This window comes from Leptosomus discolor, chromosome 8 (genome assembly GCF_034619465.1).
Source record: "Leptosomus discolor isolate bLepDis1 chromosome 8, bLepDis1.hap2, whole genome shotgun sequence".
Classification (NCBI taxonomy): Eukaryota; Metazoa; Chordata; class Aves; order Leptosomiformes; family Leptosomidae; genus Leptosomus; species Leptosomus discolor.
The window spans coordinates 47,310,867-47,334,450 of record NC_141398.1 but is presented as its reverse complement, the minus strand read 5'-3'; the positions used below and the strand labels follow the sequence as shown (position 1 = coordinate 47,334,450).

The 23,584-nt window shown below is 39.8% G+C and overlaps 1 protein-coding gene across 1 annotated transcript; it reads right to left on the bottom strand.

Annotated features, from left to right (window-relative positions):
* Positions 1-1,501: 1,501 nt before the first annotated feature.
* Positions 1,502-13,806, bottom strand: DNAJA2 (DnaJ heat shock protein family (Hsp40) member A2). Its single transcript, XM_086468942.1, has 9 exons — positions 13,703-13,806; positions 10,752-10,811; positions 9,577-9,800; positions 8,190-8,270; positions 7,743-7,876; positions 5,861-6,057; positions 4,008-4,152; positions 3,731-3,858; positions 1,502-3,220 (listed from the first exon to the last, which is right to left on the bottom strand). Exons 1-9 carry the CDS (start codon positions 13,778-13,780, stop codon positions 3,032-3,034), a joined length of 1,236 nt encoding a protein of 411 aa, XP_086325068.1. The 5' UTR covers positions 13,781-13,806; the 3' UTR covers positions 1,502-3,031.
* Between the last annotated feature and the right edge of the window lie 9,778 nt (positions 13,807-23,584).

Genomic DNA, 23,584 nt, shown 5'->3' with positions numbered 1-23,584 from the left:
GGCATAAGACAAAACTGGTAATGAACAGGAAGTTAAAACACTATCAAACCTAGATTAGAACTATGTTCTTACCTGGTAACCAGAAAATATGGGAATAAATCTCTCACTCGGATTGTACATGAAGCTTACAGAACATTCTTGAATAGTTAGTTCTGTAACTCAGTGGTTTAACATGAACTAACATCCATTTTACCTTAAATTGGTAAGATCATCCCATAATGTGGTATCAGCTTTTGATTACTGCAGGCAAATCATTCATGTTGAAATGTTCGGTAACTATCCACTCTCATACTACACTGAGGTAATCCAGATTGCACTGCAGTACTGAAACCTGCAGTTTCTTGAATTTTTGGAAAAGGTATAGCATTAGGCATGCTTTCAAAGACAGGCCAGCCCATCTCTGTTGTGGATCTCACTTGGGGTTTAGGGATGGTGGTGGTCATATTACAAAAATAGCTGCTAGTGTTTAATCCAGCCTGCTCTTGTTAAAGTGTTTTCTGAGTTGCAGTTTGGAGATTAGCTTTTCTTGTGACTAACAGGCTGCTACCAAGAGCTGGCAGGGGAGTTGGACCAGATGATCTCCAGAGGTCCCTTCCAACTCCTACTATTCTGTGATTCTGTGAAGTGTTTCTGGGCCGTGACACAAAGGACAAATTCACAGGGTGTACACTGTACTGAAGCACAAGGACTCTTCAATCAACTGAAATTATTCTTAGAAATTATAACCAAGCTAGGAAGCCTCCAGAACTCCAGTCTTCCTTTTAAATTTGGTAAGGAAGGCATATAATTTAGTGCCCCATACCTCCTTTACAGTGATTGTTTGAACTTCATACTTGCATCAGCCTAAGGCTACAGTGGAAGGTTATGAGTTACTAACTAAAATACAATTTTCCTATTACATCCTATTTAGAGGGCTGAGAAATTGCTCATATTAACAGGTAAGCCTTTGATGTTTCATTTTTTCAAACAGTAGTAATATTTCTTCTACTGATGTGTAGTTTTTCTACACTGCAACATTGTAAAGGGATACCCTCTTGCTAGAGCGCAAGATACATATAAGGGGAACTCAGAAGTCAATTTAGGCTGCTGTCAGGAGGTCAATTATTACAGTGTCAGGCCAGAAACAGAACTAGACTAATTCATGCTACATACTGTGATCAACTTCCTCTCCACCCCTTTATTTCAGTATGCTACCTGAAAAGTTACCATGAATCACTTCTGCTACACCCCCCCCCCGCCCCCACAAAAAGCAGGTTGAAAGGAAGAAGATAACATTCTGTTTTCCAAGGAAGTAACTCCTAAAGCCACTGCTTAAGTAGAAGACAGGCATTTTAATTGTTTAAGCATTGCAGGTTAACATGACTGACTTCTTGGAGAAATGAATCAGGGGAAAGGATCAGTATGTAACCATGGCTTATGAAAACCACCCTGAAGTTTTAATAAATTAAAAAAAAATTCACTGGATGAGAATGCCCTAGAGCATAAGAAGTCAATACTGAAATACAGGTCAAACAGTATTTATTCTTCCTTCAGTTTTAGAGTCTGTAACAAGGATGTTCAGCAACACTCAAATGCCAATGCCTACCCAAGCACATGGAAACCCTTGGAGTCTGTCCCTCCAACCTCATGGTAAAGCATCAACAACTCTGAGCAATAATTAAACAACTTCACACTTCAGATTTCTAAAGAAAATTAGAGGCACATTTCAAATTCCTCATTTCAACAGGGAGAGAAACCTCACTATAAAGAAGCAGCTTACCAACCAAAGTTCACAGAGTTCCTTAACATTGTAACAAAATGCTTAGATAACTAACTGTACCTGATAATTGTTTAAGGTCACATTTTTGCTTTGTTGTGGTATTTTTACCAATTAAAAGCATATAAAAAGGAACATAACTGAAGCTGGAGAACTTAATGGCTTAACAGTAAAACAGAAAGTGCAAACTACTGGAAAAGTAACAAAACCATCTACATTTAGTATGTTTCCAGGTCAAAAATTTGTCAAGTACAATACTAATCTCAATCTCTTTACAAACTGTGTTAATGCAATCACAAGTTGCCAGGTATGTTTATTTTTACAGTTCTTTTTAAAACTGGAAGCTTCTCTATTAGAAGTCAGGCTGAATCAGGCTTTGAATTGGATTTAAAGGCTAAGAGAAGATGCCATTGAGATTTAATCATCTTCATTTAAAAGGTTTTGTTATCTTCTGATCAAATTCACATATCCTTGTGTTTTCTTCATACAAAGGGGACATGGCTGCAGCCTTCCCCATGCCACTTTAGTCATCTCTTATTTCAAGAAAAAACTTTCACATGTGGCACACAATTGTTACCTAACTGCAACCTAGTCTTAAAGCAGCTTCAGCCTCCCTGTGTTTATAAAATGTCTACCAACTACACAGAATAGTTAAAGCCACTGGAAAAGTAAGAGTTACAAGGCAAAAGAAATACATTATACACCAACTGCTTTTATTTAATTTCAGAAACCGTTCACAAGATGGTAGAAAAAACTTACAACCACTTCTAATTTAGTCTTCCATTGTTCCCAGTCAGCTCTAAACCCATGATGTGCAAAGCCCATTTACCATGCATCTAGATGATAGATACAGGCTATGAAATTCTTTATTCTACTTGTAGCAGCTTATGCAGGTGCAGCCAAACACCAAGCCTCAGGACAAATTGTACACAAACTTTACAATGTAGAATTTGAATTTAAAATATGAAACTTAAAATCTACACAAAACTGGTAAAAATCAAGCACAGATACGAGGACAAACTTAAAACCCATGTGAAAAGGAGTCTTGTCTTCCTTTCAAGTGCTTTATTCTGCTACACAGTCAAAATGAAGATGTAAGCTTGTGGTTAGTTTAAATTACACTCTGTAGATACTATAGACCAATTTAAAAGTTACACATACAGCAATAGATGTCCATTGGTTCATCTGGATTACTTATACAATCCAGCTGGATTGTTGAAAACAGGTCAGGCAAAATTTGAAAGAAAATCCTTGTGCAACTTTTTAGACAAACGTTTACTGATGGGCACACTGTACCCCAGGTCCATGATGGCTGCTTTCTTCATCAGAACTATCGTTATAAGCTTCACGTCTCTGGCCACCACCTGAACCACGAGTGGTATCAAATTCCTGAAGATCTACCTCTTCTGCATCACCAATTACATTGGGAAATTCTGGTCTAGCTGGCAGAAGATCTTCAAGTTCCTGCCCCCAAAAAAAAGAAGTGTATTCAGTACTGCATCTACAACTCCTAAACAAAGTGACCAGTTTCCCACAACTTCAAAACTCCCTCTCAGAGCAGGTTTGGTTTAGAGGTCTAAGCTGATGTAAACCCAGAAGTGCATACTCATTTAGAAGTACCCAGGGTATTTGCATCAACTGGGAGACACCAGTTAAAGAAAACCAACAGCTGCACCTATCAACCAAAAGTGCAATCAGTAAACACAGTTGCACTCTGGAAACTTATCACACAGCAGCAGGAAGATTCTTCCTCCTGCCTTCACCTGCCCAACATCCACACAGCTCTTAAATACACATCCAATAAATTTGTATTCCAATGGGTATTTTCAAGTTACATGTTGCCCGTAAACGTTAAAAAAACAACTGTACTTGCATCTAAATTTAAGCACTGTAAGCAAGCATGTGAAGTACAACACGCACTTTGCATACGCTGTCAAATAAGACCACCACATTTATGCTTGAAAAACTACTCACTGAAAGCTTTTCTGGGCTAATCCAGTTATTTTCAGGAAACTGAACGTCAAATTTAATGTAAAGATCCCCCTTCTCAAAAGGATTGCGATACTGTGGCATTCCTTCACCTCTGACTACACGAACACAACCTGTAATTCAAAGAGAAGCAAGCTGGAGAGTGCTACTTCTAAAACAAATATTTCTCTATGCAATTTCTCTAGCCTAGGTTTAGTTAACAGGACAACACAAATGGGATTAAGTGTTCAAGAATCACAAAAGCATATTCGAAGAAGCTTACCTGGTTCAATTACTTTTCCAGGAGGATATTTAACCACGATCTGACGTCCATCAAGGTGCTTAAATGTGAACTGAAATCCACACAGTGCTTCAACCAGTCCAATCTTGTGCGTCATATGCAAGTCATTGCCATCCCGCTGGAACACCTAAAAAACAAAACCAGAAGATACCTTTTCTAGTCGTATAATCATATCTCCACAAGACTAGTTATTTACAATTCATTATTATTTATTTATTTGTAAAATTAAATGTCAGAGCAACAGCCTTTATACAAAGTTATCTTGATTCTGTTAATTCAGATAGCTTAACATGCTTGGAAAGCTTGTGCCTGATGAAAGCGTCATCTAAAGTAAGGCAAACTACACTATATACTATGATGTAGGGTTCAAATTAAACAAGAAGGCCTGTATAGCAGCAGTGATCTCTTACCCCTAAGATCTTCTACACAAGCAACCTCTAAACAAAACTTAGGACAGTTTGACACTACTTCCCCTGCACTGGAGTACACCACACACATCCTTGCTTCTGAACATTTAACTAGTCATCATGCATATCTGCTTCAGCTACCTTTATCTACAGCAGGGCTTTGATCAATTAGTCCACAGTTGTCATAAGTGATCTTTAAGCATGTCACTCAGGATTCTTAATCAATATAAGCTTTATCCACTGGCAGAGCGACTCCAACCTCAAGGGAAATTTTATAAACACTAATTGCTTCACTAAATGTCAGGCTAGTTTTACTCACTAGGACACAAGGTACAGTATTTTTCAGAATTGTTAATACTGTAGAACTAGATGTAGTTCATTAGAACACTAAGACGGAAGTGGCAGCCACCATCTGGAATTTGATGCCGTCACACACATCTGACTGTTCTCTATGCTTACAGACTGTTTCTCCCTTATCATAGTCAAAAATCAACTGTGATGCCACATTTCAACCAGCATTACAGAAGAAAGAAGCAAGGAATGTGTAAAGAGCGATGCAAAACTGATTGACAAATCAGCAGTCCTTGACACAGCCTTGAAAAGCTTACAAAGCACCTAATTTTGAGATTACCAACATTGTATCCTTAATATGTGACTGGAACTTAAACTTGTACCCGATGCTATAGTTCATGTCACAACAGAATTTCCCCCCCTCACTCCATTCAACATTTTTTCCAGAGTATAACACACGAACTATTTCTTACTTCAATATAGTAATACCTAGCCTTTCTAAACAAAAGCATTCAAAAAAGAAGCAATCTCTTCAACTCTGCCCTAAGGGAGTTCTAACACAGAAAAAGATAAACTGCAATATTTAATTCAAAAGTGCAATGTATATATTCCAGAATACGGTAAGCATAAGCCTTAACAAACTAGTAACAAATAATTGTGTTTGTTTTGTTACGTGAATCAGTAATGTCAGCATTCTGTGTTATATTTCCACAATCACAGTAGCAGAGACAGAAAAGCACCACCTGGGGATTTTAACAGCCATGTCACAAGACATTGAAAAAAAGCAACGCCTAGCATTTTGTTAGTGCCACAGGCAAAGCAGATTGAAGTTAACATCCTGAATGGCTTTTCACTGCATCCACTGTATCCGAGTTAGCCCAAGCTTACCTGAGAAAGCTACCTTTTATGGCATTAGGAAGCACCAGAACCTGCATGTCCTCTGGCTACAGACTTGCAAAGTTTTTTCTGACTCACCATGAAAGCCATGTTACTTGGTATAAATCTATTAAAAGCTATTCACCATCTCTCCCAGAGCTGCAACTATATGAATTACTTTAAAATGAACTGCCATCTATATCACTTAAATATTAAAGACTAGAATAAAAGGCATTTGAAATATAAACTCAAAAGCATTACCTCATTCTCCTTTTCTTGGAGTAAGAGGACAATATCGCCTGGTTCCACACCTGGAGCCTGATCTGCTTCTCCACTAAATGTAATTCTTTGTCCATGTTTCATGCCTTTGTCTACATGGACTTCAAGTATTTTTACCTCTTTGATCACCTTCTTTCCTTCACATTTTTTACAGCGGTCTTTTTCATTAATTACTTCACCTAAAGAAAGACAAAATTTGAGTTCATAGATTTCCTTGTAATTGCATCTGATTCCGAAGAAAAACTATTTTAAAGTAGGCTGAAGAATACATGCAACACAACTAGTGATTTAGATGTTGCTTTATGAATTACTCACAAGAGGAAAGCCAGGCTCAATTTATTCTAGCTGCAAGAAGGGGAAATACAAAGCTCCACATAACCTTCCAAGCTGTCTTATCAAGGAGTTTGAAAAGTGAGAGTGCTTTAGAGAAAGGCCAAACAAGACTTTGTCTATAGCTTTTAGTGTTTCTGAAGTCTGATTTGACTCCAGTATCCTTAACACTCAACTTACTACTCTTAAAAAAGCCTACTTTTCCATTCCTTGTTATGCTGGAGGATGACAGCTGTAAGAGAAAGAATGAACCTAAAAGCAAACTGAAGTGTCTCTCCTGCCTTAAAAGTCAGAATACAAATTTCAAACTATTTCAATGAATTTAGGAAGCTTAGTTCCACTTCTGTTAACAACAGTGACAAAAGGATTACTGGGTTCCCTTCATTGACAGCCACATTTTGCAGTATACCACCACAACAAAGCACTATGTAAATGCAGCCAGTAGAACTAGGAAGTCTTGCACACAAAATGGGAGGAAGATAGCTGGTCAAATAAGTTTCATACAAGACCAATATATAGGTTTTCCCACAAAAAGAATCTAACAATTTCTGACACATAAGGGGTTTCACTTTTATACTCTGAAATGGAAGTTTTTCACATTGTCCATCACCTCTAGCAAGGCAATTACTTTTCCCAGCAAACTGAAGGATGTCTATCCAAAACAGCCTAAATTCTCTATTCTGCTTCATCTTTATTTTTCAAGAAAGCTACTGTCTTTGTACAGAGTAATCAAAATAGTAGGGCACATGCACTGCACAGTTTCAATACTTATTTCCAATACTGCCTTAAGTGCCACAAGCAGATGCACTTGGCTTAAGACATTAAACTTGCCAGCTTAAATCACCTTTCTGTGAAACAAAGCATAACATTATGATGCAGCTGAAGCTACTAGATGTGTAGGTTAGGTATGTGAACTGTCAAAACAGGATCTTCTAAAGACAACATAATTTATGAAATGTTTTGACTAGTCACAAAATACAACTCTCTAATTTCCAAGTATTGTGAAGAGTAAAATCATCCACAAGGTAATGTTACTACTCTGCAAACTGCAGATAAGCTAAGAAAGAATCACATGAAGTGCAGATCATGTGCTGAACTTGTTCCCCCAAGCACACCCAATTCAGCAAAAGGTATCATCTTAATTTGAAGAAGTTAAAATCCAACTTTAAGTTTCCATTTTTAACCTGACCTGTCCTTGGATATTAGGAGACTGCAAAAAGACAAAAAGCTCCTCAAATAACAGAATCTTGGTTTTTACTTCAACGCAAGAGTAATAGCAGTAAGTACTATTCACACTGAAGTGTTTATAAAACAATCAATCCCTACTGTTCAAGTCCCAGGCTGCTTTTCAGTACATTAAACACTGTAAATCTTGCTGCTGTTCTGAGTAAAATTATTTCTCCATATTGACATCAGATTAAGACCCAGCTGACTAGATGTGAGCAAAACTGTCCTGGATAAGTTCCTCCTGAGATTTAACCAGGAGGTTGAATCCAACTAAATGCATTTAGTAACACAGAATAGCTTGGCCTACCTTCTCCATTGCAGTCAGAGCATACAGACTGCATCTGCTGAACCATTCCAGGAGCCAGCTGTCTAATCATGATACGTACACCTCTACCCCGGCAAGCATTACATTTCTGAACGGCTCCAGCCTTCCCTCCCTGCCTAGAATAGAAAGCACCAGTTGCATGAGAAATGTGTTTTTCAGAAACATATGACAAAAAAACCCCTACATCAGTAGGTTAACATGCCTAATTGCACTGCCAATTAGAATTAGGTTCTCTCCTCCCCCCTTTCCCCCAAACAAAGCCCTTGCAGTTCCAGTTCCATCAACAGTATCATTCAAGTTCAACAATTTTCTAGTCTGAGAGCAGGCTCCAGTAAGTCAAATACTGATAAAGATCTGACATTGGAGATGCTTCATTACACTATAAGCCAACAAAGCAACCAGAGAACTCAAAAATGTAAACAAACTTACCCATTACATGCACTACAAAGGACATTCTTGCTAAGCTGTAGTTTAGTTGTCTTTCCATTATACAGATCTTCTAAGGAGACTCTACAAAATAAAACATTTCTCCTGGGTTATCAATTAACAACTTACTTTCCCATGTAATTAAGATACTTGCCTAGGACAAATTAAAGAAAAACAGATCTTCATAAAACAACTAAATCTGCTATTAAAATAAGATTTTAAAGCACCATTTTAGCTTTCACAGGGAGTCATTAAAAACTATTCCATACATATGAATATATAATATGTAATCCTGAACATAGTTTTAGAGAAATGCATTTCTCAACAGAAAACAAGCTGATCTAGCATTTTAGGTTTTCTTATATACTCCGTCAATTTTATTTTTTTATTTCTACCAGGCAGGTGAGAAACAAACCTCTCTAGACAGTCCTGACAATATTTATAGCATGCATACGTAAGAATATATACAGAATACGCAACTACTGTACTGGCCTTTCCACACAAGATAGTTTAGTGAGGAGGGGTTAGCATGTCCCCAAGGCCACTTAATTCTTTTCATTTGTCATAACCTTCATCTATTGGTACAAGTTTATGAATACATTTAGTGCTTCTCCTACAAGGGTTTGTTAGTGGATAGAAATTTCAACTCAATGTATGGAGAAAAGGTTGCCTGGCACCAGTGTTTACAAATAACAATGAAACCAAAGCTAATTAATAATATAGTGTGCAGTACTATCTACTAAACTAAGCAAGCATGTAAAAGTAAACACTTTACCAAGCATGGTTCACCACCACATGGAAGATGTAGCTTAACTTAACTTAACTTAGAAAGGACCTGCTCAGCAGGCAAAAAGCCAGCCATGACTGAAGCAAAGATCCTCAAAACACAGTTAGATGTAATATTCAAGAATGGCTTAAAAAAACCACCCAAAACCACCACACACACTTTTCCACTAATTATGCAGTTCAACTTTAGCTCCATCTGGTATTATGCTATGAATGCAAGTCAACTTAAGTCTTTCCAGAGCCTTAGTACCTCTGCTTCCCTAAGAATCCAGCTAATGAGTAATACTTGGTTGCTGGATGCTTTTTCAGATTAGAACTTCCAACCATAATTAAGGAGCAAAACCAAAGAAAGTAATACTAACAAAGTATACACAGGCTAATAACCAGGCAAAGCAAAGTATTAGGTAGTCTATAAGATTAATCAATCATGAAAAGTAGCTCAAGATGACTGCCTTCTGGGCTACGTAAGACACACAGGTCTGAAAAGTACATGCAGACTGCAGAGTATCTCAACTGAGAAGCATACCAAGAAAATAAACTAGCAGAATCAAGTACTGATCAGGAAACCTTGAACATACAAATTGCAGTATATTGAGATACTCACTTGAGTGGATGCATCATATCTTCTCCTCTTCTTCTACCATTACGACTTCTACTTTGACCACCCATGAAATTGAACAATCCACCACCAAAGATATGGGAGAAAATATCGTCCATTCCACTGCTTCCACCGCTACCTTCTCGAAGGCCCTGTTCTCCATATCTATCGTATAACTCACGTTTCTCTGGATTTGACAATACTTCATAGGCAAAGCTTATTTCTTTGAACTAGAAGAGGAACAGAGTCAAAACAGTGCATGATAATTTAGAACTTCAAGGGAGCATTTTACAACTGTTTCTTGCCCAGCACTAACACCCAATCAAGAAGGTACACAACAGAACAGTTTTCCACCCTCATTCTAATATCCAAGACGTAGGAGTCAGACTTGGGCTTAGTTGTCTTACTTCTTATCATAAAATATGCACTTTTTTGCAAAAATTTGTTGATTTTGTTCTTTTCTGTGCCTAACATACAACAGTTTTCTTACAGAAATCCAAGCAAAGAAAACCCCCAAGCACACAATATTGCGGTAGCCAACAGGCAAAAAACCCCAGTTACACGCTAATGACAAAGACTTCAAGATATGTTAGGCACTTAAAATACACTAAAAATTGAGCAACTCGCTAAAATGCGTATTAATGTATGTCCTCAAAACAAACTAATATCTTTTCATAGTCATTTCTGCTTACCTCTAAGCAACCATTAGAACTTCAGTTCTGTTAATCAGCTGAGTCAACTTAATTGATACATTTTAATTTCTATTAGCATAACAAATCTATTTCAACCTTCCCACATATATAATTTGTTTTACACTGCAGCAGTAACAAGAAGTTACACACATACATTTTTCCACACTGGAAAAACTTGGAAAACTGAGTCTCTATCTTTTTCAAATACCTATGTAAATGCCAATGCCAGCTGACATCACCTTGGCAGATGAGGAGAGGCAGTTTTTCGCTCAGCATTACTTTCTCCACCAATTTGACTCAGCCAACTGCTGCATTTTTTTCACGTGGTACACTGGCAGATTTTTAGATTGGGTAGAAGTAGACAAGACACAGTTCCCTTCACAATTGTTGTTTTTGAACAACTTGTAAGAGCAAGCCCTCAACACCTATATTTGGTCCCTTAGGTGCTACTGTAGTAGCAAACTTCAGGAGTTAAAAAAACCCTCTTACTTTGTCCCCTGCATTTGGATTCTTATCAGGATGGTATTCCTTGGCCAGCTTTCTGTATGCCTAGATGAAAGAGGTACAAAATTAGTTTCAATTTTGATTAACTAGTTCTTTTCTGAGAAACTCAAATACTATCTTCAGGATGAAAGAAAATCCTAACAAAGGAAAGTGAGAAAAATTAGTGTTTTCAAACCACTCATACATTGAAATGATATATAAAAAATTCTGACATGGTTATATACATAAATTAACTACACTTGGATTTAAACACAACTATAGCACACAGTAGCTAGAACTAGTTTTCCTGCTTACCTTCATTAACTTACAGGAAGGATCACATTGGACTTTCATTAAAATTACTTACTCTACAAAACCCACTCAAAACCTACAACATGACAATTTAAGTTTCAACCCATTTGTCTTTCACCTCAATCACAGCAATACACTAACAACAAAATGGCTGCCTCAGCTCCTCACTGAACCCTATCAGTCAATCCTCACCATAATAATTTTATTCTTCCTTACCTATCAATAATGAAGATTTCATTTCACTTTGAACTAAGTATGAGTTACATGTGCAGAAGCATACAGATCATTGCTTTTATTTAACAACTTTGAAAACAGTAAGAGGAATAAATACAGCCAGATCTCCAGAAGAGATTTTTCAGAATGCCTTTTTTTTATCCCGACCAGTACTTTGACTCTTAGGACCACCACTTTTCCTACAGCAGTACTTCATCTGTTCTGCTTATACTTTACAGAGGATCAAAACAAGAAACAGGAGAGGCAGAAACTTTTCCTACAATTTGAGTTTTTGACAGTAAAGACCTCAAATCTTCCCCCAATCCACCTTAACACCCCCAGTAACAATCAGGGGACAGATATTAATAAGTTACATGGTATACAGTCTTTTTTTTTTTTAATTATACACAAAAAAAGCTAGTGATGCGACTGCAAACAACACATTGGTTCCAAGGGAATGTTTTTCAAAAGCTCTATTTCTGTAGAACTGAGCATCTAAGCTAGCTCTTTAGAACTACAACGTTAAGAGAGCTTTATACAAAGCTTTACAGAGATCACAACTTTCCATTTTGTACTGGATCAAGTAAGATTCCTTTTTTGTATCTGCAGTTACTTCTCTTTCCTGATTATCTTAAAATATTCCATCCTTCTGCATGCAATCAAGAAATAAAGTTTGATAAGAAACTAATTAAACAAAAATAGAACAGAGACATTACTAGCCAAATATTCTACACCACAGTAAGCGTAAAGAACAAAAACCATGTCTTACAGGATAATTACTCGTACAACATACCAACAAAGCATAATCTTCCACAAATGTATATATTCTGCAATAAAAATTGATTTTCCCTACATATTCTAAGGTGTCTAACAAAGAAAAAAAAAGTCAACAGAACACTAAACTGAAAACCTACATAACATTATCTAATCAGAAAAAAAGGACGTTGCATGGTGATCTTTAAAAAGCGAGAGCACTTATGTCTCTGCTGATAACAGCATTCCAGTTTAAAGCAAGTCTCAAGACTACCCACAGCCCAGAAGGAAGCTACCACTATTTATTTAACCAGAAACAGATCCAGTATCAGGATCTACATTGGCACCATATTATAACTTCAACAAAAGTTAATTTAACTGATCAGTGTTAAAGCCTGTTCTCTCAGTCCCTTTTGACTAAGCTATTACCTATTTGTATTCACTCTCCTATACTGTTATATAGGTTAAAATATCAGATTAATAAAGCATCCATGTGACCTCTCAATGACAATAAGATATAGGTTAACATCTTGCTGTTGCAGGCAGTTGGAAACTTTACGTTCCATGATCAGTCTCATCTATAACAACTAATATTGAGCAGTGTAGGCTATCCAAGTGGAAAACTGCTGTCAGTTTTTCATTCTCACAGGACACAGATATCTATAAGAGAATTCAGTAAGGAAAAAAAATTCTACTTCATTGTGTTTAGTACACAACACTATCTTCTCACTGCGTGCCTTCCACCTCTAACACTATTTCAACACTGGAATTGTCTATCCCTGCACAAATTAGGCTACCACATGCATGACGGGTAACACACAGTTGTTAATACCAGCACCACCCATCAGCGGAAGCAGGTCACTGCTAGTAAACTGTCGAGTTAATTATCCTCCCTCATGTGCAAATGGCCATTACATCCTTTTCGAAAAAAAAGTGGTTTATACACAACAGAATGAAATGGAAGTAGTGAATTGTTACACTGATGACCTGGCTCCAAGTTTTCACCTCACTTCTTTGTTCACCTTACCTTGTCGCTTCCGGCCTGGGAAGAATCAAATACATGAGCAAAACGAAACCTTACTAAGGCCTACACGTGGGGCGGACAATGGCTCCAGCAGGGATCTACTGGTCCTTCAGGAGGATTTTTACACCCAAAAACCCTTTCGCCGGCTGCGAATACGGCTCTGCCGCGCGGGAGGGACGCGGCGCTGCGGGGGCGAGACGAGCAGAGTCCCGACGGCGGCCGGAGCCGACGCGGGACCCGGCGGCGCCGGGGTAGGGACACGGGGAGCACGGCCAGGCCCCACTGTTCCCTCCTCCCGCCGGCCCCCCCCTCGGGCCCTGCCCGAGGCCTACCTTGCTCCCTCGGCGCCCGCCCACAAGCCAGGCCCCTGCGGCTCCGCGGCGCGGCCTACCTCGGCCGGCTGAGGCGGCACCGGGCGCCTTCACCCAGCGCCTCACCCGCCCCGCCCGCAGGCCTCAACCGCACGGCCGCACAGGCCGCCACCGCCTTCAGGCCACGCTCCCCGCGCCCGGGCATCCTCCGGCCCAGCTCCCCTTGCCTCCCGCCGGCGCCGCCCGCCCCGCGCCTCAGCCGCCCCGTGGGGCCCTGCCCCCTCCCCCACAGCGCTGCCGCCCGGTTTCCCTGGCCGCCGGCCGCCGCCGCCCTTCCCCCGCACCTTCTTCAGCTCATTGTCGGAGGCCCCGGGCGGCACCCCCAGAATGTCGTAGAGCTTCGTATCGGCCACGTTCGCCATGGCGGCAGCGGGCGGCGGGCGCAGGCCGGAACGGGCCGAGGGGCGGCGAGGGCGAGACCGGGAGCAGGACGAAAGCCGCCGCGACGTCACGCGCAGACGCCTGGCGTCACCACGCCGCGACGCGGGAGGAGCCCGCCCGCCCCCTTCGCCCTTCGGCGGCGCGGCCCCGCCCCCTCGGCCCACTTCGGGCGCCTGACCCAGTTCCGGCGCGGCGCGGCAGGGGGCGCTCGTGGCGGGCGGGGGGGGCTTGCGCCGCCGGCCGGGAGGCGGGAAGCGGCCGTGAGGGCAGAGGGGGGATGTGGCCGTGAGGGCGGGGGGTGCCTGCTCCTGCCCGCCGTTGGAAGCAGCGTTCCGGCACAGAGCGGCAATGCGTGTGGGAACAGTATCCTCAGCTTTCGTTTCGAAGCCTGAAAGTTCCCTCTGCCTGGCGCGATTTCACCTTGCCGCTGAAGTACGTCACTGAAGTTGGTGGGGCAAGGGGCACCCGTGCACCAACCTGCTGCCAAGCCTCAAGCACCAGTGTATTTTTCTTCAGGGACATATTGCAGAGGCTTCACTAGTTATAAATAACATCGGTACCCATCTGCTTCATTTTTGTGTTTTGTTCCACTTCTGGGATCTTAAAAAAAGCACTAGTTGCTATGCTAGGCCCAAAGTGACTCACAGGAGCAAAGCGTACCCGCGTGGCGCAGGGGCCCCGAGGACCTAGCTAGACGTCGCTTTCGGCAGGCAAATAAAAAGCCCGGTTGTGTTTAATTTGAGGGTTGTCTCAAAGCCTGGCCAGGAGAGCCTTTCCACAGGTGTGGTCTCTTGGTCTTTAGGCCCTCGTTAGGCAGAGGCTGCCAGAAGGTTCTAAAAGCTGCAGCAAGTGCCTGACTGAGAAAGATGGGATGGTAAGGGCAGAAAATCAAGAATAGGTTTCTGATCTCTTTGTGGGGTTGGAGAGGGTGCTCTCTGAGGAAGAGGTGAGCAAGGCTGAGCCCTGAGGAGAATCCTCTAGGAAGAGACTGGTGACTTGGTGTGTGAAAGAGCAGAAAAGCCCCTATGAAGTGATTTGTGGGGTGGAAGTTCGAATAGGCCCCTTGCCTGAGGGAAGCAGATCTGAGTGCTTTTGAAGGCTTCTTCCCTGATTGTCTGTAAAGGGACTTTATTTTCAGTTGCTTGACACAGCTTGTGGTTGTAATGGCTGCCTTGGGAAATGCAGGCTGTTGGTGGCTTCTCTGTTCCTTCTTAGGCTGGTGTTTATGGGGCCCTAAATTCCGTCATTGTGTTTATTCACTCTGGGATAATCTGATTCAGTAAACGATGGTAATATCTGCCTCTGGCGTTGAAGGTGTTGCAGCAGTCAAGAGCTTCAAAGGAAAACAGAGATTAGTTTTGGAGGGAGAAAAATAGTAGCAGGGCAGAGATTATTAGCCTGCCATTATTAGTCTGATTCAGAGATGTGAAGAAAGAAAAACAGAAACTCACAAGGAGAAGTATGTTTCATTGGTATTTTTGGAGCCCATTTGTATAGCTTTGGTAATTGCATGGTATAATGTATGTGGCTAAGGCCACTAAAGCTTCACAATTTGGTTTACCTCTGTTTTGCACTGCTTGGTCTCACCTTTTATTTTGGCAAGGCTGAATTCAGCTACTCTTAAGAACTGCCAGGCATGCATACCTGCCTTGACTGTTTTGGATTGTGCTCACAGGTTTATCTGTTTCTAGAAAAGATTTGTTGTTGCTGTTGTCGCACAAGGTTTTCCTTTTAGTGGGCAGTCAGGTAGGGAAAAAAATTAGGAGTGTGTGGAGAAGCACTTCTTTTGCACGACAAACTTCTAATTTTAGGAGTCAAGCAGAATCAGCAGGACTGATATAAGCAGTATTCAAAATACCATAGGATAGCATTTATATGTGTCTTTGCACTTTAAAAAAAAAAAGAAACCTGAAGATCTGAGAAGGTGAGCTAGCTCAAACCAGTGGAGTGCCATTCATATCTTTGCCTCTAGGGATGAAGTTTACCAGAAGTATGATTCAACCCAGACTTACCTGTCCTGTGAGCTGAGTGGCTTGTTTGCAACTCAAGCCAGAATGTGAGCCAGTAGATTGATGGATAGAAGGAATGGTAGGTGAACTTGGTGTATCAGCTTGAGCCCAAGCTAAGCAGGCAGCGTAGAAGCAGTGTTGGTATACTTTCTTCTCCCTTGCAAAAACATCCTTATTACTACAGGCCTGTGTTATGTCTTCTACAACCAATCCATGCAATAAACAACATGAAAATGCCTCTGGGATGAAACTTTTATGTTTTATTTTCAAGTGGAACTAAAGAATCACAAGCTTGGATGATTACCTTTTTATTAAATTAAAATGCAGATGAATAGCAAGGTGGAGTTTCCTCTGCCTGCATACTGCTTTTACCGTGGAATTGTGAGTTGTACTGACAGAACATGTTAGGCAAACAGCTGAAATGTTGTGTCCTCCCCCACCTGCACGTTTTATTTGTATGTCATTTTCCTCCTTTTTTTTATTTATTTTCCTTCTCCTCTTCCAGAGAAGAACTTTTTAATTTAGTTTCTAACATTATTATCATCACACAATGTAATGAAAAGCAGCTGCTATGTGAAGTTTGTTTTTAAGCAGACTGTACAGTTCTCAGCTCTTGGAGGTACTGTTTTGGCCTTACACAGGCACTAAAAGGGAGCATTCAGATTCAGTTCTTCTTTCAGACCTTTTTTGCATTCTTTATCTGAAACAAATTGAATTTCTTTTTTAAGAGGAAGCATTGTAAAATGCTTCCTTAGAAATCAAATAAGCATTAAGATGTTTGCCACTGGAGAATTGGAAAGAGATCAGTTTCATGTTACTACAGAAGAGAAATAAACCCCATTCAAGTTTATTTATCTAGTTATTTTATGTGTTTAACATGGTCTTAACATGAAAATATGAGCAGATGTCACTGACTGCTGCTTAGATCTAATACTATACAATCAAATTTAAATTAAAAAAGAAGTGTTCTGTTTAAATACTCCTGAAGAAGAATGCAGTTACACTGGAAAGAAATTACAGAGTCTACATGGCCATTGCTTTGAACCCTTTTTGTATCAACTTCCGTCAGATAAGGCAGTTAGTGTATTGTGCACGCTCTGATTTCTAGAACTTTTCAACTATGGAAAGAAAGCAAGCCAGTAAAGAACAAAGAAAGAACTTGAAACTCAGAGTATTTTAATCTCACTAACTGAAGAGCCTGTTAGGAATTTTGGCAGGTGTAGAAGGCAAAACAACCAGGACTTTGGGCCAGCCAGCTGTTCCGTTTCTGATCAGGGAGGGCACCTTGCCTGCCCCTACCCCAGTTCTCCTGACAACCAGGGAAGCAGGCTTGAGTTTTGTGATATGGTCAGAACAATAGGCTTGGTTTGTTGTCCTGCCCCAGCTGTGGTGGTGAAACACAGGGTGGGCTGCCTGACAGGTACCTCTGTGCAACACCAGTGTTGTGAGTTGCTTACCTTACTCTTTTTGCACTTTCCTGGCCCTTGTTTTTGCTGTCCTTTACACATCTGTTTTTCCATCCCAGTTTCCTCCCAAATAAACAACCCACCCCTAATTACTTATTCCCCATCGGTCCCAGTGTTGCTACGTGCATACTCTGATTTGGGTTACCTAGATACTGTTACTTAGATAATCTCAGCCTTATATGGTAATACTGATATGGTTACCTCGGTGCTGTTGGCCTCGCATGACTTTACTCCCTAGAAGATCCCTAGTAGTCCCTTCCAATTATCTCTGATGTGTGGCAGTTTCTCCTGTAACTCCCCCTTAAGCACCTGTGGGATCCAGCCACCCTTGCAGCACTATCTGTAAGTTTTGTCACTGTCTCATAGTGTTACTTGTAATTCCTAATGATATTTTTTAATGTCATGTCTAGTATTTTTCCACATTTTGTTCGGTTAACTGAATCTCATGCCAAAACCTAGTCAGTGGCCTGTAATTTGTCTGCAACCCTAATTGAGTGTAGCTGACTAATGGATAGGAAATCGTAATATTAAATACTTACTTTTAGCTGAGTTTTTGTTCTTTTTTATATGAACATTTAGGTCCTATGCATTTTTTCATTACAAAGTGAAAGCAGACATAAGCAAAGAGGGGAACATTGGCAGGTAGTGTCATAACAAGCTCAGAAGCCTGTACTGTAGGAATCTGTTAAGGAGGAGGGAGATAGATATCTTAAGGAATTTTCCTTCTGAGTTAGCAAGAACAACTTAGGAGTTCCACATTTTTAAGTGCCAAGTTACCCAGGCAGTTGGGCTCTACTAGATTTTTCCATCTGAAGGATATTTGACTTTTTTCTTCCAAGTGAAGTGTTTTGAGTTTGGATTTAGGTTTCAGGGTGTGGTGTCTTGGTTTTTTGTTACTTGAGGAAGTGATCCTACTTTTTGCCTGCATACAGGCTGTTGTCAGAGATCACAGAGCTCCCAACAGATCCCATGTTAGCAACATGGGCGGGGGGGTGGTGGGGAAAGGGGGTTCTTTTTTCAGTGTTATGTATACACCTTTTTGAAGATTGGGAGGAGATCAGAAAAATATACAAAGAAAATTCATCAACTTTATCTTTTCTCTTCCCAATAGACTCTTGGTCAGGTACATTCCTCTGTAAGCCAGAGCAAGATGAATTGAAAGTTTCAACACTGGTTTGGCATACAGTTTCTGAGCTGAAGTTACGAAGTACTAAGATTATTAGGCTGAATTTGTAATGGTCTTTAGCAAGATGGAAAGCCTTTTTTTTCTAAGCTCAGGAGAAATCTCAAAAAAATTGCTATTTTATCCTATAGTAAGAGCTGGATAAGTAGAGAGAAAAAAGCAGCATGTGTGTGTATATAAAAAGCATAAAAGTGTGTGTGTGCATATATTTATTGAAAAACTGACATTGCAAGAAGTTTCCGTCTCCATTTGAGCTGCAGCTATTTGGAACTCATAAAATTGATTACTTTCTAAGCATTGTACTACGCTGTCTTAGAACAAACTGTATTTTTGTCTGTGCCTATGTCTTAATGCTGGATAATCATTTAACACACTAAGATTCCAGCTCATTATTCTAAACATAATTTTTGTGGTTATTTGACAGTTTCATTATCTTGTGTAGTTGCTTGGCTTTTTTTGTTGGTTGTTCCTCATGTTCTGAAACTGTGCTTTGGGAGGATTTTTATGGACTGCAGAGCTTATTGCAATAGGAACCTGATACAAGTATGTTATATGAATGTCAGTAGTAAGCAAATTAGTTTGGGTAGGGAATCAAAGCTTTAGCTTTGAAACAGAAAGAAGTGGTTGTTTAGAAATTTTTCTTCATACCTTTTAAAGACATTCAGTTAAGACTTGAGAATGTTTGTGGGAAGTTACCAGTTGGAAAAATAAATGTTTTTCAAGTTCAGGTTATCTAGTGGCAGCGAAAAGCCACAGGGCTAACTTGCAAAGAGACCAGGGAGCGAATAGTACAAAAATTTATTCATAACTCAAATATACACTTAATTTTTGACAAAAGAATTTATAAATTTCAAAACAATCATTTGTGTTTTAAAAAAAAGCCCCAACAAACTAAGACAAAACACCTTTACTACAATACAATTTTGGAGGAAAAGGAAAAATCATCAAAATCAGTGCTGAAAAAGGTCAGCTAGCCCTGTATCTGTCTCTCTATTTAAATTCCTGAATGAGGTCCAGCTTCCTTCTTTTTCTAATGTAAAGAAAGTTGTGTTGCTGGGAATCATAGTACACAAAATGTTTTTAATAAAGCTTGTGTTTCAGTTTATTAGGATCTGTAGTGCATTTAACAGCTGAGATGTAAGACCCTTGACATGGTGGGAAGTGGCCTTGCCAACTTTATTCTTCTTAGTTACCACGTTTTGTAATACATCTGAGTTACATTTGCATTCACTATTCTTATATAAGAATTTTCTTTTTTTCTAGTATGCAGCAAGTCGAGTAGTATTAGATACAAAATGAGTGCCTGAGCTGTAAGTACCCAATCTTTGAATTTTACTAAAAATTTAAGTTCGCTTGCACTCTGAGAACTCTTTATGTGCATTACTCAGAAGTCCTGCTGGTTGTATAGACTTTTGCCCTTAACTCTTTGTGGAGTGGGAATGAAAGACATTCTTAAAATAAAGGCTACAAGCAAAACCACAATCTCTGTATACAAAGACAGATTTACATGGGTGTTGCATTTCCATGCTTGAATTTTGGATGCAACTAAAGTTTACATATTCTTGAACTACACACTTTAACAATCTGTCCTATTAGATCCTGTTTTCTGTACTACATGGAAACAGTCTTGGTGAAGAAAAATATATTCTTGTTTTACCACTTTGTGCTTATTCTTTAATTGAAGGCCTATTCTCAACAAATGTCTTCATTTCAAAGGAAAGTAACAAGGACATTTTCTTGTCACGTAAAGGTAAAGATACTGTTGTTATACCTCTATATCTGTCTACATATTTCCTGAAGTATGCTGCAACTGTTACAAAATAGACTAGGCCTGCTAAATGTAGGATGAGACCTAACAGCTGTGAAGTGAAGAGTAGTAGCTAGGTAGTGCTGAACAGACTGCACAAAGGTTTAAGCAAGGATTCATTAAAGAAACCATTGAAGAAGGTAACTGGGACAAGTAGCAGCTGTTTAATGTTTACTTAAAGAAGACTAATTTCTGAGAATCATCCATAGATAATCCCTAAGCAGTCCTATGGGATTTAATTCTTTCCTGATGCATTTAAAATACAGATGAATAATGACTGGCTTCTGAGACAGTCATTGGGATAGTGTGCAGAAGCCTTCTTTATATTGACAGACCTACCTTATGCTATTATAGGTTTTTCAAAGGAAAGAGTGAGTGTGTATACATGTGTGGGTATGCTGAAGAAAGAAGTACTTTTACGGCTGGTGGAAGCAGGGAAGAATGGAAATTGGGGGATGAAGAGATATTTTACAGTTTTAAGAATGCTTTAGCAAAAAAAAAGAAAGTAATATGGCTTCTTGAGATAATAAGCTGCCACTGAATGTGTCCGTCTGAAAGAGTGTATACCCTTTTAGAAGAAAGGAGGCAGCAAAGGTGCAGATAACTAGCTCTTTACAATGTTTTTAGGCTAGGACAAATAAAATGCAATGAAAGTATTCTGTAGAAGCAATCAACTATTCACTCAATAGCTTATTTATTCTATAGAAGAAACCACAACTGCTTGTTAGCCTACCAATAATCTGTCAGTCAATGGCTGTCTTAAAAGAAGCCAATCCAGCTTTTGACAGAATCTCGTCCTTGAATAAGGTAAACGTGTTCCTGAAAGCTGTTACTGAATTCTGGCTTGATGATGGCTTGTAACTGACCATTTCCTTTGTGTTTTGAGCTTATATTTGTAATTAATCTCATTACAGCCAAGAGTCAAATTATTGCTTGATCAGCACTTTTATAGTCAGTGTTTAGGAAATGCATAAGGAATTTATCAGAACCTGTTGAATACCAGCTTTTTATAAATATTTTTCATTGCACGTGCTCTTTCCAGTTATATTTTGTCTCAGTTTACATTAAATATTTCACTACAATTATTTCCATGAGTGCAAAGACTGCAAAACAAATAACAGGGAATAATGTTTGACCTTAAGTTGTCGAAGTATCTGCATTTCCTTTCTTCCTTTATACAGCCAAAATTTTGATGTTTGGAGTTATGTGTTATTTTTGGAGAGAGATACCAGTTTTACGTACAAGATAGATCTTTGCATTCAGATAAATGCAGAGGATTGTCACATTTGGAGCTTTCCAAAAGGGAACAGTTTTACAAGCTGGAGCAGTATTTCTTGACAAATTTAAGAGTGCTCTTTCAAAGCTGTGCAGTAAAGGGCACATGTACTCTCATATATAGATTTTTATGAGTTTGTTTAACCATCCACCAATATCTATGACATTATTTGTTTTAGTTCTAAAGGTTACTTCATAACTTTAGCTTCAGTCTTGCTCCAGTTGATCTCAGTTTTACTGTTTATTTCAACAGAAGTAGAAATCTGGAGCTTTACCAAATGTCTGTCTAAGCTTTGCTGATTTGAAACATGTTTGAATAACAAGTTAAAATGGGAATGGCTTTTCATCTGTCACTGAATTAATAATGTGGACAAAATATCTGAAAGTATGAGATGTCTGCCCTTGAGCTACCAACAAACTCTTTAGCCTTCAGGAACAATATGTGACTTAGTGGAGAGAAATACTAAAATTGTCTTGCAGATTCTCTCGAGTATTAAAAGCAGAAGTTGTTTGTTCATGTATGAATTGCCCTAAAACAAGATGAAATGGTGGTACTTCATTGCTGAATAAAGCAGAATTGTGCAGCTCAAAGAACATTCTTGTTCATTTCTCATTTTTATCAGCAGATATTGAAAAAAAGGGGAGAAAAGCCTGGCATTTGAAGTGTGGCACTTTTCCAAATCTAAGTAATTTTTTTTTGGTGGTGGTGGTTTGGTTTCCTTTAAATGCTGTATGTGTTGTAACAGTTTGGGGTGCTGCTGACCTTCTCAAAGTTGAATTCAGTTGCCCTAAGGTTATGAACTTCCTGATCTTCTGGTTACTGTTTTGTCCTGCTTAATTCTTGTTGTCCAGGTTTGACTGGGACAGAATCACAGCCCAGCCATGCCAGGCAGGCTGTTAGCAGGCTCAAGCCAGCCAGGGCAGCTGACCTGAGTTAGCTGCAGGGGTAGCCCACACCATAATGTTATGGTCACTGTGGAAGGGGAAGGTTTGCTGAGGAAGGGAGCTCCTGTGCAGTTCCTGCTGGGGTTCCTCCTGCTCCTCCTCTGGCTTCTCCCTGCTCCTGAGGACTGCTCTCCTGTCGATTGTGATGGCTGCACATTCGTTTGTCTAACTTTGTACACCTTTGGTATTGGTGGTGTTTCATTAAATCTCTTTTCGCTTCAACCCACGGGTCTGCTCTGCTTTTCCCGATTTCCCCTTTCCTCACTGGTGAGGGGTTGTCAGGTAATAGGCCAACTGTTATAGTTTAGCCCCGGGTACAGCCTAAACGTAGACGATTGTCTCCCTTCAGTAAAGAAATTATTTTTCCTCTGTGTCTGTATTTTTGTGACCGACCAGAGAGAGAAGGGCAACAGGTAAACGGGGCGAATCAGCCCGTGCTGTGAGCTCGCCTCGATCTTCGCTCCGCTGCCCTCGGGCCGCTTTTCCTGCCGCCAGAGAGAGCTGTTGCTTCTTAAATTACTTAACTCCCACCTGTACTTGCCCGTACCGGGCCCCTACTTAAAAGTGTTCTTAGCAAACAAAAAATCTTTACTTTGTCAAACTAACTAGTTTTCATTAAAATTACTCATCCGAAATTGTCTGTCAGTTATGTTTTATTGTTTCTATAGTAACTTGAAAATAGATGCTTAAGAACACAATCCCTTAAACTGACAGTAAATTAATTTTTGAATAATTTTGGTAATTATAGTGAGTTTAGCAGGACTTCTGTGAATGCAGTAAAGCGTCAGTTTGAGCAAAATCTGCTCCATGCTGCCTGGTCAGACAGCTTGGGTAGCTGGTTATATTGTACTATGCAGGAAGCCTGTCTGAATACAATCCAATGCTTCCACTTTGGAGATGGCAACAGAAATAATGGTGAGAAAAAAGAAGGTCGTGCATTCAAAAAGAGGAAAATAATACAATTTGAAACCTATAGGTAACAGCTGAAAAGGATGAAAAGAAGATTTGTAAATGGCAGACAAATTGAAATCAGAGTCTGATTTGTATTTGCTATATGTCTTGCAGCAAAAGGAATTTAAGTATGTGTCATGGAGAGGGGA

Coding starts and splice junctions, on each gene's coding strand:
- DNAJA2 (XM_086468942.1), bottom strand. CDS start 13,780: ATGGCGAACGTGGCCGATACGAAGCTCTACGACATTCTGGGGGTGCCG. Junction 10,812..13,702: donor CCGACAATGAGCTGAAGAAG/GTGCGGGGGAAG, acceptor TCTTTCATCTAG/GCATACAGAAAGCTGGCCAA. Junction 8,271..9,576: donor GATATGATGCATCCACTCAA/GTGAGTATCTCA, acceptor TTTATTTTGTAG/AGTCTCCTTAGAAGATCTGT.